The sequence below is a fragment of the Tachysurus fulvidraco genome, chromosome 2, assembly GCF_022655615.1.
Source record: "Tachysurus fulvidraco isolate hzauxx_2018 chromosome 2, HZAU_PFXX_2.0, whole genome shotgun sequence".
NCBI lineage: Eukaryota > Metazoa > Chordata > Actinopteri > Siluriformes > Bagridae > Tachysurus > Tachysurus fulvidraco.
Genome location: NC_062519.1, coordinates 1,277,759 through 1,292,164, shown reverse-complemented (window position 1 = coordinate 1,292,164; position 14,406 = coordinate 1,277,759). Strand labels below are relative to the sequence as shown.

Genomic DNA, 14,406 nt, shown 5'->3' with positions numbered 1-14,406 from the left:
CTGTCTTGAGTGTCAGTAAATTATTATTATTATTATTATTATTATTATTATTATTATTATTATTATTATTATACATTAAAGTGAAAGTTTGGGTCTGGTGGCATCAGATGCTTCACAAAGCCCAGTGCAGAGTGACGATGGCACATTAGACTCACAGCATCTCCTGGGCTTTACACCATTCCCGGCCGCTTCCTTTTGCCGTTGTGTATCTGAGTCTGCACTTTTGTGGTTTTTCACTTTTCTAATATTTATTCAGCAGTTAAAAAAGAGGCCCCATTGTGGCTGATTGTTTTACAGTGATGACAGAAGCTGCTCGACTCGAACCCGTGGCGGAAATCTGCCCTGCGGCGCTCGACAGCGAGCGCGGTGTGTAATGAGATATCGACTTTTCCTGGAAGAGCACAATGAGCGTGCTCTGTGTGTCCAACTGGGTTTTATCTCCAAACCTTTAAAGCTATCAACAGATTATTTAATCCTGTCTTTAATGTTTTCATCCCTGAGGGCAGCGATGCAGTGAAAAGTGATCATCAGTCACCCACCGCAGCTTCACATCACGCCTCTGACAATCACCACCTCAATGAAATCCATTGTTCGGATTTCTGATTTTCTGAAGTTAATCAGCAGGTTTATGGAGTGACATCATTACCAAACAATAATAAAATAACATCTGGGAACAAAGAGGGATAAATTAAAGGTCCCATTGTTGAGAAAAGAAAGCAAAAAAACAGAAACGTAAAAAAAAAACAAGTTTTGACTGTAATGTTGAATGTGACATGAAAATTAAACCTGAAGTTAAATATCAATTCAAGAAAAGAAGAAAAACAACAACAACAAAATCTTGACAATAAAATGATGACAATATTTTCTGTGTGTAATATTTGTATAAAATTAGTTATATTACACTTTATTCCAACGCATTAAGCAAACAAACTAAATTAAAATGTTGCTATTTAAAACTATTTGAATTATTAATTTGTTTATTTAAAATAATATATATATATAAATATATTCCCTTGTGACTTTAAATTTATTAACCATACAGATCTGTTGTGACCAATCAGGTAATGATCAGATGTTAGGTGTTCCAGGTGATCAGACAATCAGATGAACAGATGATCAGACAATCAGATGATCAGACGATCAGACAATCAGATGATCAGACAATCAGATGATCAGACGATCAGACAATCAGATGATCAGACAATCAGATGATCAGACGATCAGACAATCAGATGATCAGACAATCAGATGATCAGACAATCAGATAACCAGACAATCAGATGATCAGACATAAAGAGTGAGTGGGTGAATTGGGGTTTGTTGGTGGATCAGTGTGAGGTGTGTTCACGTGGCATGAGACAGAAGCCTGTGGCGTGGCACTGACTTGTGTTGTACGTGCGAGGAAACACACACACACACACACACACACACACACACACACACACACACACACACACACACACACACACACACACACCTGCCAGGGCGCCTTACTCACCTCCCAAAGCCTGACACAACACAAACTCACAGCTTCAAAAAGTCGCTGACGCTCGAGATTCCAGCAGCCACACACCTGGATCTCAAACTAGAGCTCTTTTAATAGTGGATTAAAAGGTTCAAATAATACGAGAGGTGATGCTTCTGCTCCTTACCTGCAAAAATAACAACAGAATAAACGTCCTGGTGGCCTCCTGAGGCCGACGCTCAAAACACACAACTCTCATTACACACCAATAAGAAGAGGAAAACGTGTGACGTTCTTATCAAGGAGAAACCTTTAATCTCAGACCACAAAACACCTGGAGACCAATTCAAAGCTGCTGCTGCTGGAGGTTGTGACTCGGTCATCAGGAAACCTCACAGGACGTCTGAGGGTCATCACTTACAAAACCACCAAAGGTTCTTTGGAGAAACCCAAATCGAGGTGGTGTCCAAGTAGAACTTTTATTTTAAAATGATAAAAGCCTTTTAACTGAAGAACTCTGAAAGTGTTTGTAGATGGAACAGAATGGGAACATTAAACGGTGATGGTTTTGGTCATTAAGGGTTGTTTTCAGTGTTCATTAAATAATTAACGGTTAGAGTTTTCCTTTTTTTTTCAGGTGACGTTTGATTATTAAGGATTATTCAAAGGTTCTTAGCTATTGTAATAGAAAAACATGTCATAGGGTTCTAATTGTCCGAGTTCCTGAAGATGGACGACTGATGAACCCTTAAAGTGTTCACTGAAGGTGTTTAATAGTATTTATTTTGATTTTGACAATTGTTTTGTAGCAAAATGCTAACAATAGCAAATTTCCAGTAGCTTCCACTATAGATCAAATATATTAATATCTGTGTTCATTCAAAAGATGCTGACTATCAAATCCTAATGTAAGAGTTACATGTAAAACAGAGATTATTACTAAACATTCTTCCAGACTTCCTACAGAATTAGATTATTTAAACGATTTAAACATTTATACATAAACTGAGCAGATTCCTGTTCGTTCAGCTGCGATGTGAAATGAGCTCATTGCTGCCCCCTTGTGTCCAGAAGTGTCCACTGTGTTTGTTTATAAAATGCCCGAATGTTAGAAGTTTTACACATCAGAAGAAAATCTGAAAACATCACAAGACTAAAATTAATGAATTATAAAATAAGACTAAAAAAAAAACATTATCGATGATTAAATTGCGATTATTATGTTTATTTCTTTTACTTGTTATTTTAATTCTATTTTTCCCCCCCAAACATGACGTACGATGTTAATGTTTTGTTGGAACATTTTTCATCCCAAAGTAATGTTAACTCTCAGTGTAAACACAAAACACAGTAAGAACAGTCTCTGAAATCATTTATTACATTAAAGCCTTACACTTCACCAAGGATTCTTCTGTTTTAAGGCAGATACAGTTTTGTTTGGTCTCTTTATAACGAACAGGATAGAAAACATTTGCTTAAGATCAGGATCGTTAACATTAAAAGGTAAAAAGGATCGAGACAAGCGGAGAGGCACTGAGCTGGAGTATAGACCTGTGTGTGTGTGTGTGTGTGTGTGTGTGTGTGTGTGTGTGTGTGTGTGTGTGTGTGTGTGTGCATGTGCGTGTGTGTGTGAGAGAGAGAGAGAGAGGGAGAGAGAGAGAGAGGGAGAGGGAGAGAGAGAGAGAGGGAGAGAGAGAGAGAGAAGGAGGGAGAGAGAGAGAGGGAGAGAGGGAGAGAGAGAGAGGGAGAGGGAGAGAGAGAGAGAGAGAGAGAGAGAGAGAGAGAGAGAGAGAGAGAGAGAGGGAGAGAGAGAGGGAGAGAGAGGGAGAGAGAGAGGGAGGGAAAGATTCTCTTAGACACTTTCATGCCCTGAAATGAAAAATAAATCAGATATAAATTAAAAAAAGGTTTTACAGAATCTGCAGCCTGACTCACCGCTATATAAAACATACATATAAGCCATAAAATTGTTCATTTTTAATAAAGATCATTTTTGTTCCAGATTATTTTAATGCAACAAATTTATAAACAAAAAAATATTGCTGTATAAAATAAATTTGGCCAGTTGAATTTGTTAATGCAGAAAACAGACGATAATCGAGCTTCATGGTGTCGGGGTTTGTTTCTCTGAGCGACGTCGAGACTGGATCATAAACCTAGAGGTCTGCGTCAGCATGTTATTACATCATCATGTTTGTGCATGTTTTAATGCTGCACTTTATTATATAGAAACATTTTGATTTCTCAGGAAGCGTCATAATAAAAGAGTGTTTAATAGTTTTCCTTGTTTTCCAACAACCAACAGCTGCTTTCATGTCTAAAATGTTCATCTTTTTATTATTATTATTATTATTATTATTATTATTATTATTATTATTATTACTACTACACCTTTAATATCACAGGGTTCCCAGAGTATAAAGACGCATCAGAAATGAATCATGACAACGTGGCGTCCCACAAAGCTCTGCTTTAGGGCCGCTATTATTCTCCTGTATATCCACACTCAGGACATTCTGCGGTACAAATTCTGCATAATATTGAACTCTAAATATGGCAAAATAATCTGATGACAAACTAAGCTTTCATTCTGTGAAATTACCATCTTCTAATTGACGAAACGTTTATTTCAGTTGGTCCGAGAGATGCAGCAACGAGGTCGAGAGCAGCTACTTGTGACTTCTTCATTTTTAAACGATTTGTCTAAAACATCTGGAATGTTGTGAATGCTGGAGGTATTCAAAGCTTTTCTGGACAGACGGACCAGCTAGAAGGTAGAAGACAGACCATAAAAACCGTTTAAAATCTAAAATATCTATAAATAAAGATGTCACGTGGTTCCGGCTGAGCTGCGGAGAAAGTAACTGTGGAAGTCAAACCATGGAATTAAAAACCCTCAACAATAAAATTGTTGCATTTTGTACCAACTCTAAAAAAAACATTAAGAACATCAGTGATAAAAATAATAAGCTTGTTTTTTTTTTAATCCTGTCAGAAACAGAGATGATGAAGCTGAAAATAAAATATGAAGAAGAAGAGGAACCTCGTCACCTCGAGCATTTATGGCTTTTTTTCAAAACATTTTTATTATTCTAGTAAAGCTGTAAGAGACTGAGCAGACTCTAAGGGATGAGAGAGTCTCAGACTTCAGCGACTTCATCATCTTCGTCTTCATAGAATCGGTTCCTCTTGATCACTTCCTCAATGCTGAGGGATTCATCCGCTTCTTCTCCGTCACAGAATCCCACATCTTCAGATGTCCTGTTGCTCTCTGCAGCTTGGGGAGGTGAAGCAGTCGTAAGTTCTGGGGGTTGTTTCGGTTGCTCCTCTGCCTGGTCATCAGAAGCCTCTGTTTTGTTTGTTTGAGGTCGTTTCAGGATGGATTGTGGGATTTTGGGTTTCTCCTCTTGTTTTGGAGGAATCTCAAATTCACTGCTGTTGAAAGCCTTGTGCTCTGTCTCAGTGGGTTTTCTCACCTCTGAGCTCTCCTCCTTTTTCTCCTTCTGGAACATCTGTATTTTAGAAGTTGACTGAAGCTCCAGAGAGCCACGCCGAGCCAGAGTGGGCTTGACTGGGTGTGTTTGCTCCTGATTGTTGGATTCCATTCTCGGTGCCACAGAAAAAGGTCGACTTCGATCTTTGAGAGATGTGCTGCGTCTCAGACTCCTCAACTCCACTCGCTCTGTGCTCACCACACTGGACTGGGCCTCATCCTCTGGGGGCCATTTCAGCTTGAAGGCTTTAACTGGACTCCTTCCTCTCTCCACACCAGAGCTGGTCGTGTCAGCACGTGGTGGCCAAGCCACCTTCAATCTTTTTGTTTCCACAGAAACTGCAGGTTTCGCTGCTTCTTGAACCGTCTGAGTTTTGGTCTCCAGAGATGATGTAAGATCAGTGACTTTGGCTATAGGAGTTTCCTCAACTGTGGAATTTTGATTTAAGACTTTTTCTGATCTGGGCAGTTTAACTGGGAAAGGGTCAGGTGAAGAAGGTTTTGGCTTTTCGGACTCTTCGAGCTCCTCGTCATCACCTCGGCCGGTCCACAGCTCTTTATGAGGCCTGTGTCCGAAGCCCTCGTCATAGTTACCTTTGGACTTGAAGAGCTGGTTGTAGTGAGGTTTGCAGTAGATGTTACCATGCAGGCAGGCGAAATTCACCAAGCTACAATCAGATTTATAGAAAAGTGATTTCAGATCTCACCTGGTGATGTACAGACAGTACGTATTTATATAGAAATGTAATCCAATCTATCTAGTGCTAACGGACTATAACTGACAAAGCATCTCTGCATCATGTGCTACTCATGTGCTTCTCTGAACAAACATAATTCACTGTTACTCCATTATTCTTACACTTCCAGTTCAATCCAAACTTTGGCGACTCACCTGAGTTTGGTGTTGCAGTGAGCGCAGCGGAAACAAGAGTTGTGGAAGGTTTGCTGATTGGCCACCAGTTTCTCCAGCGGGTAAACCGTCTTATGGCAAGCCACACAAGTCTCTCTCACAGTAGCACGAAACCTCTGACCCTATAACATACAAAACAATTAAATGTAAAACTTCACCACGAAAAGAATAAAGCAACAGAGTAACGTAACTAAAGTACAGGACAAAGACAAGCTAATGCTAAGAATTGAGAACTAGCTAGTCAACCACATGCTAATGAACACAGACATTAGTGCAGGAAAGACATTAGCCTCTAAATGAGTTTAATGAGTTTGGTACAGAATCATTAATAAACAAAAAATTGAACAAACACATTTAAAATGATCTGAGGTAGAGTCGAGTCCAAAGCCGACGAAATATATCGGACGATGGAATTTTGATGGATTGCTCAGGGACGATTCTAGACTTTTGAGCACTCGACTGCACCACCACTGGGAGTTTGGGTAGTTTTGCTGGCTTTATCTGTTGAGGACATTTTGCAGTAAATCTGGGACTTTGTTGATCTCATCCAGACTCGTGAAGTCTATTTTTATTTGGCTGTTTGAATAAAGAACTATTAGTAATTGGCTCAAACCTCAATCCTCAATCCCCTGATGTGTCTCCTTAATGAAGGGCTCTGAGGTCCGACACTGTAAGCAGTCACTTATATCAGTGGTCCCCAACCCCCGGTACCAAATGGTACCGGGCCGCCCAAAGAACATTAAATTATTCCCATTTTATTTACTGTGGTGTATTTCTCTCGGGTTTGTGCGACTTTCCATGGACGAGAGGTTAACCTGGAGCTGAGAGACGTCACCTAAAGCCGCACCGATACCGCGCATGCGCAAAATATCATGATATCTGGCCAGGTTTAGGTGACGTCTGGAGCCGAGCGGCTGCAAGCGGCAGTGGTGTTGTAGCTTTGGTGGAGAGAGAAGGTGTGTATCGCTCTTCTCTCTGTTCACCGGTACTTTGTCATGTTTAACAGTGCTTGGTGTACGTGTATATTGTGTTTGCTCAAATTTAACCCACAAATTAGCAAAAATGAGCACGAAACAGACGTCGTTAGAAAGTTAGAAACTCTGCCGGTGTTCTGGATTAAAGTCATGGCGGAATACCCTGAGATTGTCACCACAGCACTTACATCACTATCGCCAGCGGGGAAGCGGGGATTTCTGCAGTGATGGCAACCAAAACAAAACAACGGAATAAACTGGACATAAGCGACACACTTCGGGTGTCATTGTCTCCTGTTACCCCAGATGGAACCGTCTCGTTGTAAAGAAACAAGCTCAGGGTTCTCATTGATTTAGCGTTGTAGTGAGTTAAAAAGGCATGTTTAAATACAATTAAATTAAAATTATTCATTTTTATTTAATTGTATGGCCCCCACCCCCCACCCCCAGCGGGCCGCGGTAAAATGATCAAACATTGACCGGTCCGCGGCGAAAAAAAATGTTGGGGACGACTGACTTATATGACACCGTCCACCAGGGGGCGCCATTAGTATTATTGATAGATAACAGCAGAAAAGTGAATTCTACTCGTTTGACAAAGAAACCTGGGTACATTAGTGACGTAAAATCACAAGACCATAAAAATGATCCCATCCACTGAACCCTGGAATGTGAAGATAAGAACTAAAGAGCTGAATAACTGAGAAATTGTCATAAATCTAATCTAACCAGCCATGTTGTTCCACAGAACTCACTTACTCTGACAAATCTGGGTGTGTCGTTGGGTTCTGGCTCACATGCTGCAGTGCTTGGACTTCCTGTATCAGCTAACACACCTAAAGAATTATAAATATAGAATATATAACGAGGACGTTCACATGAATTTATTGATTAAACTGTTCATATGGACGATTAAACGTGTCGATGTTTTAAAGTCAGGGTCAGTTGTGAGACATCAGACATGAGACATCAGACATGAGACATCAGACATGAGACATCAGACATGAGACATCAGACAGAGTTCAGTATAAATACATGTAACTGACCGTTGGGTTTGGCGCTCATCGGCCCTGAAGGTGCACACTGTGAAAAAAAGAACAAGAGACAGGAAGAAAAAGAAGAAGAGATTAGATTTGATTTTAAATGGTGTGTTATTATATTTATTTCTCTTTTTTGTCACTGCATCGTGTTTATCATTTGCTGGATAAAATATAAAAATTATATTTATTCATTTAATCATTCATTCATCTTCTACCGCTTATCTGAACGTCTCGGGTCACGGGGAGCCTGTGCCTATCTCAGGTGTCATGGGGCATCGAGGCAGGATACACCCTGGACGGAGTGCCAACCCATCACAGGGCACACACACACTCTCATTCACACACACACACACACACACACACACACACACACACACACACACACACACACACACACTCTCATTCACTCACACACTCACACACTACGGACAATTTTCCAGAGATGCCAATCAACCTACCATGCATGTCTTTGGACCGGCGGAGGAAACCGGAGTACCCGGAGGAAACCCCCGAGGCACAGGGAGAACATGCAAACTCCACACACACAAGGCGGAGGTGGGAATTGAACCCCAACACTGGAGGTGTGAGGCAAACGTGCTAACCGCTAAGCCATCGTGCCCCCTAAATTTAATGAGTTATAATTATACTATACTTTTTATATACTATTGTGATGTAAAGATTCCATATAAACAGTGTAGACTTTTATAATTCAGGCTCAGTGAGTATCGGCCATATTTTTTATAGCTGTATTTAGAGTTTAAAGATATTAACCTTGATCTCAGTCTGTTCTCCACCAGCAGGAGGCGCATTTTCCTTCAGATCTGCTGCTGAACCTTTAACCTCGATCTCAGCTGGGCTCGACTGTAAACGTCACGACATGAGAAATTAATACCTCGATATTAAATAAATAATAACTGACTCAACATGCCTCAGTTTAACCCCTCAGTTTAACCCCTCAGTTAAACCCCTCAGTTAAACCCCTCAGTTACACCCCTCAGTTACACCCCTCAGTTAAACCCCTCAGTTAAACCCCTCAGTTAAACCCCTCAGTTTAACCCCTCAGTTACACCCCTCAGTTAAACCCCTCAGTTAACCCCCTCAGCACTGAAGTGACTACGGTTCATTTATTACACAAAACTAAAAAAGCCACCTGGGTAACAACAGAGCTGGAAACCACGGGGCTTTATTAAAGCTGTAACTCAGCACTTTGTGCAGATTTCAGTCAGGATTCCAGACCACATGGTGAATTAACATCTGTGGTAAGTTTAAAGCTTCTGGATGATTTACTAAGGAGCAGGAAGCAGTTAGCAAGCTAACGCCTTAATGCTAATCTGCTCTAAACCTTTATTAGCACCAAAATAATTAAAGGTACATTATGTTTCAATGAAAAATGTTTTGTAACAAAGTTTAAGTTGTAAATATGAGAAAGACCTTAAACAAGTGACATTACACAAGTGCTAATAATAAATAATAATAATAAGTGCTAATAATAAATAAATACTAATCAGTGCTAACAATAAATAAATAATAATAAGTGCTAATAATAAATAAATAATAATCAGTGCTAATAATAAATAAATAATAATCAGTGCTAATAATAAATAAATAATAATCAGTGCTAATAATAAACAGATTTCTCCTTCACTCGGTCTTTATTAATCGATCACTTTTGTTCATTATAATGATGGTGGTGAGACGTGAAATATTTATCCAGTAGAAATTCCTGCAGAAATAAATGTTTTGTAAGAATACTTTGATTTGTGTGAGATACAGAAATGTGCTCCATCAGGATGGAGGCTGTTTAACACTCACTGGGCTCTGAGGACTCCGGGGGTCTTGTTTGGACACGGCGGCTTGATACCTCGCCATTCTGTCTCTCACAGACTTGGAGCGTTCCAGAGAGACCAAACCTGTGGCAGGATGGACACAAGGAACGTGAACACACTGGACACACACTACACAATACACACATATTCACACACTACACACACACTACACAATACACACATATTCACACACTACACACACACTACACAATACACACATATTCACACACTACACACACTACACACACACACACTACACACACTACACACACTACACAATACACACATATTCACACATTACACACACTACACACACACACACTACACACACTACACACACTACACACATTACACACACTACACACACACACTACACACACTACACAATACACACATATTCACACATTACACACACTACACACACACTACACAATACACACATATTCACACATTACACACACTACACACACACTACACAATACACACATATTCACACACTACACACACTACACACACATTACACACACTACACACTATACATTACACACACACTACACAATACACACATATTCACACACTACACACACTACACACATTACACACACATTACACACACTACACACTATACATTACACACACACACTACACACTATACTGTACAGTACACACACACACACTACACACACTACACACACTACACACTATACATTACACACACATTACACACTATACTGTACAGTACACACACACACACTACACACAATACACACATTACACTCTATACATTACACAAAGTACACACATTACACACTACACACATTACACACTACACACATTAAACAGCATACGTTACACACACATTACACACACTATACATTACACATACACTTCACACATTACACACACTATACACTACACACACACACTGGCATACACACACTGTACACTCTACACACACATATACCACACACATTATACACACTACACACTACACACACTATACATTACACACATTATACACATTACACACACACTACACACACTATACACTACACACACACTTCACACACTATACACTACACACACACTGCACACACAGACTCACATATACACACACTATACACACTACACACACATAACAAACACACAATAACACACACACACCTATAAACTGTTCAAATGTGTGAAGTTTCAGGGGTTAATGTTCACATTTACATTTACAGTAATTGGCCCGTATCCAGAGGGACGTACAGAAGTGTTTAAGTCTCTATCATTAGATACATGAACTCTAACTCTAATGTTGTTGTTGTGATGGTTAGTAAATCACTGCAGTATTAGCAAACTAAACTCCCGGCAGCTCTGTTATATGTAAACACTGCTTGTTTGGGGATTAGTGGTTTTGCTGCTGGGCGTTTTGCTGCATCACACCCAACACATTGCTGCATCACACCCAACACACTGCTGCATCACACCCAACACATTGCTGCATCACACCCAACACAGTGCTGCATCACACCCAACACATTGCTGCATCACACCCAACACATTGCTGCATCACACCCAACACACTGCTGCATCACACCCAACACACTGCTGCATCACACCCAACACACTGCTGCATCACACCCAACACATTGCTGCATCACACCCAACACATTGCTGCATCACACCCAACACATTGCTGCATAACACATTGCTGCATCACACCCAACACATTGCTGCATCACACCCAACACATTGCTGCATCACACCCAACACACTGCTGCATCACACCCAACACACTGCTGCATCACACCCAACACATTGCTGCATCACACCCAACACACTGCTGCATCACACCCAACACACTGCTGCATCACACCCAACACATTGCTGCATCACACCCAACACATTGCTGCATCACACCCAACACATGCATTATTCGTTGTGTTATGTTGTGCTGGTCCTGGTTACGGTCCAGAATATCTCCCACAATTCAGTGTGTTCATGTCGTTCACTACTGACTGATCCAGGGTCTGCTACAGATTTATAGATGACACTGATGTAGTACCTGATAAATGGCTTGTTTCTATCTGTGCTGTATTAATATAAATATATGTGCAGCTCTACACCAGTTTAACTGTGACACAGAGAAGGACACAAACAAAGGTCTTGTGTTGATAAAATCAGGAGTTTTAATTCAGTACCTCGGTCTGCCGGTCGAATGTCTGAGTCTTGTGAAGTGCTGTTCGTGCGTCGAACCTAAACGACACGGAGAAAAAAAACACTTTAAAACTTTAAAACTAAAGTTTAAAACCCAAACCTGATGCTATCTCAACAACGAAGAATAAAACCTTCCTCAACACAGAAGCACAAAATAATCAAAATAAATCAGCAAATGAAGTTTAAAACAAAAACATCTAATAATTATTAATTAATACATTTTGACATGTTTCACGGTTTCTGTTCAACAAAATGTATTAATGAGTTTAATTTTTTTTAAAGATTTAAACTTTAAATCCCAAACAATGAAACTCAAGCTGAAATCTGAGCCTGAACCTGAACAATGAAGCAAAAAAAAAAACTCAATCCATCAGAAAAGAAGTCAGAAAATGAAGCGTGATAAAAAAAATCTGAAGCTTACAAACAGAATTTAACACAAAAATCTCCAGAACAGATTCCAATCTCTAGAAAAAAGAAGGAAAGATAAAGAGAATCCGGAGACGCAGCAGTACTCAGGGCTTCCTGTGTCCTTCTTAGCCAAGAACACACACACACACACACACACACACACACACACACACACACACACACACACACGCAGCTTATCTACTCAGCACTGTTAACATCACAAAGAAGTAAACGTCTTTTGTCTTTACGCTCATTAGCATGACAGTGAAAACTCTTTACACGTCAGAGTAACACGTCAACCTCCTTTGTTGAGAAAAGCAATCGTTTGTTTTAAAAGATTCCTTACATATTTTTAATAAAAGTTAAAGCTGAATTAGACAAATGAAGACATTACACATTACACTGTACAGACATGACGTAAAACCTGTAGGTAAAATGTAAGGTTTTCTGATGAAGACCTCGATCTAACTCCAGCTGTACATTATGAGTTTAACCTGAATGACGCTTAAATTCAGTAATCAGGGATATTTTATCTCTTTTGTTTTGCTACAGAATTTGTAGCTATATGATATTTTTCTGAGGACCAGGTGATTATAAGGACATTTGACACAAACCTATCCTTCATTCATTCATTCATTCATTCATTCATTCCCTACCGCTTATCCAAACTTCTCGGGTCACAGGGAGCCTGTGCCTATCTCAGGCGTCATCGGGCATCGAGGCAGGATACACCCTGGACGGAGTGCCAACCCATCACAGGGCACACACACACTCTCATTCACTCACACACTCACACACTACGGACAATTTTCCAGAGATGCCAATCAACCTACCATGCATGTCTTTGGACCGGGGGAGGAAACCGGAGTACCCGGAGGAAACCCCCGAGGCACGGGGAGAACATGCAAACTCCACACACACAAGGCGGAGGTGGGAATCGAACCCCCAACTCTGGAGGTGTGAGGTGAACGTGCAGCATGTTATCAGAAAATACTGGCAGGTGATTTGCATTCCACAGCACGATAGCTGCTCATGGGACGATCTCGGATGATCGAAAGTACAAGGCAAGGTTGACCCCCCAATGGCTACAGCAGATAAAGCTGAAGGGTCTGGAGACCATCACAGGCTTCTGACCTCAATATCATCCAGCCACTTTGGGGAGATCTCAAGCCTGCAGTTTGTGTAAGACAACCGAAAACCGTACAGGAACCGGGGGCATTTTGCCAAGAAGAATGAGTTAGTGTGCTCGACCACCTGAGAGACAGAGGAGCTCATGTACAATTATTACAAAAGACTGCACTAACATTGATGCTAACGGGGGCAACACACTAACTGGGGCAACACACTAATGGGGGCAACACACTAACTGGGGCAACACACTAATGGGGGCAACACACTGACTGGGGCAACACACTAACTGGGGCAACACACTAACTGGGGCAACACACTAACTGGGGCAACACACGAACTGGGCAACACACTGACTGGGGCAACACACTAACTGGGGCAACACACTAACGAGGGCAACACACTATATTAAGAACTAAATGCATGCCATATTTTCAACAGTGATTATTTCCTTAGTTTGAGGATCGTTCCATTCTGTTATGCCACACATAATAACATACGAAATAAAAGACATTCTGTACGTTACTTTGACATCTCACTCATGTTGTCTTTAAAACAATGGTACAGATCTTGATAATTCTCTCAAGGTATGAAAACTTTTAAGCACAAGTGTAGATATTCAGTAATTCTAATGAGACAGACAGGATTATATGTAGAGAATTTATAAAGTGCCATAACACAGGAACGATACACACTGAGTGAGCGTCTCTCACCGTTACTTAAACTCATTATAGGATTAAAGTGTGTGTGTGTGTGTGTGTGTGTGTGTGTGTGTGTGTGTGTGTGTGTGTGTGTGTGTGTGTGTGTGTGTGTTTGTGTGGTGGGGGAGGGAGTGAGAGAGACCTTGAGCAATGATCCATGCTGTTAGCCCCGCCCAGTCTACTATGAAATTCTGTTATATTCCAGGTTGCCAGGTCCACATAATTGCTACAGAAGTTGATTTTTTTGTCCATTTTTGTT

The 14,406-nt window shown here is 40.6% G+C and overlaps 1 protein-coding gene across 6 annotated transcripts in view; it reads right to left on the bottom strand.

Moving 5' to 3' along the window:
- Window positions 1–2,820: 2,820 nt before the first annotated feature.
- The window catches only part of lima1b (LIM domain and actin binding 1b), a 33,788-nt gene continuing 22,202 nt past the window's right edge, over window positions 2,821–14,406 (bottom strand). For all 6 annotated transcript variants that reach the window (XM_027176582.2, XM_027176579.2, XM_047810010.1 and 3 more), the window contains 7 exons: window positions 11,895–11,949; window positions 9,695–9,792; window positions 8,654–8,743; window positions 7,889–7,925; window positions 7,602–7,678; window positions 5,851–5,990; window positions 2,821–5,626 (listed from right to left, as the gene is read on the bottom strand). In XM_027176582.2, coding sequence (XP_027032383.2) covers window positions 4,606–5,626; window positions 5,851–5,990; window positions 7,602–7,678; window positions 7,889–7,925; window positions 8,654–8,743; window positions 9,695–9,792; window positions 11,895–11,949 — 1,518 coding nt within the window. In that variant the 3' untranslated portion in view covers window positions 2,821–4,605. The remainder of the gene's footprint in view (window positions 5,627–5,850; window positions 5,991–7,601; window positions 7,679–7,888; window positions 7,926–8,653; window positions 8,744–9,694; window positions 9,793–11,894; window positions 11,950–14,406) is intronic.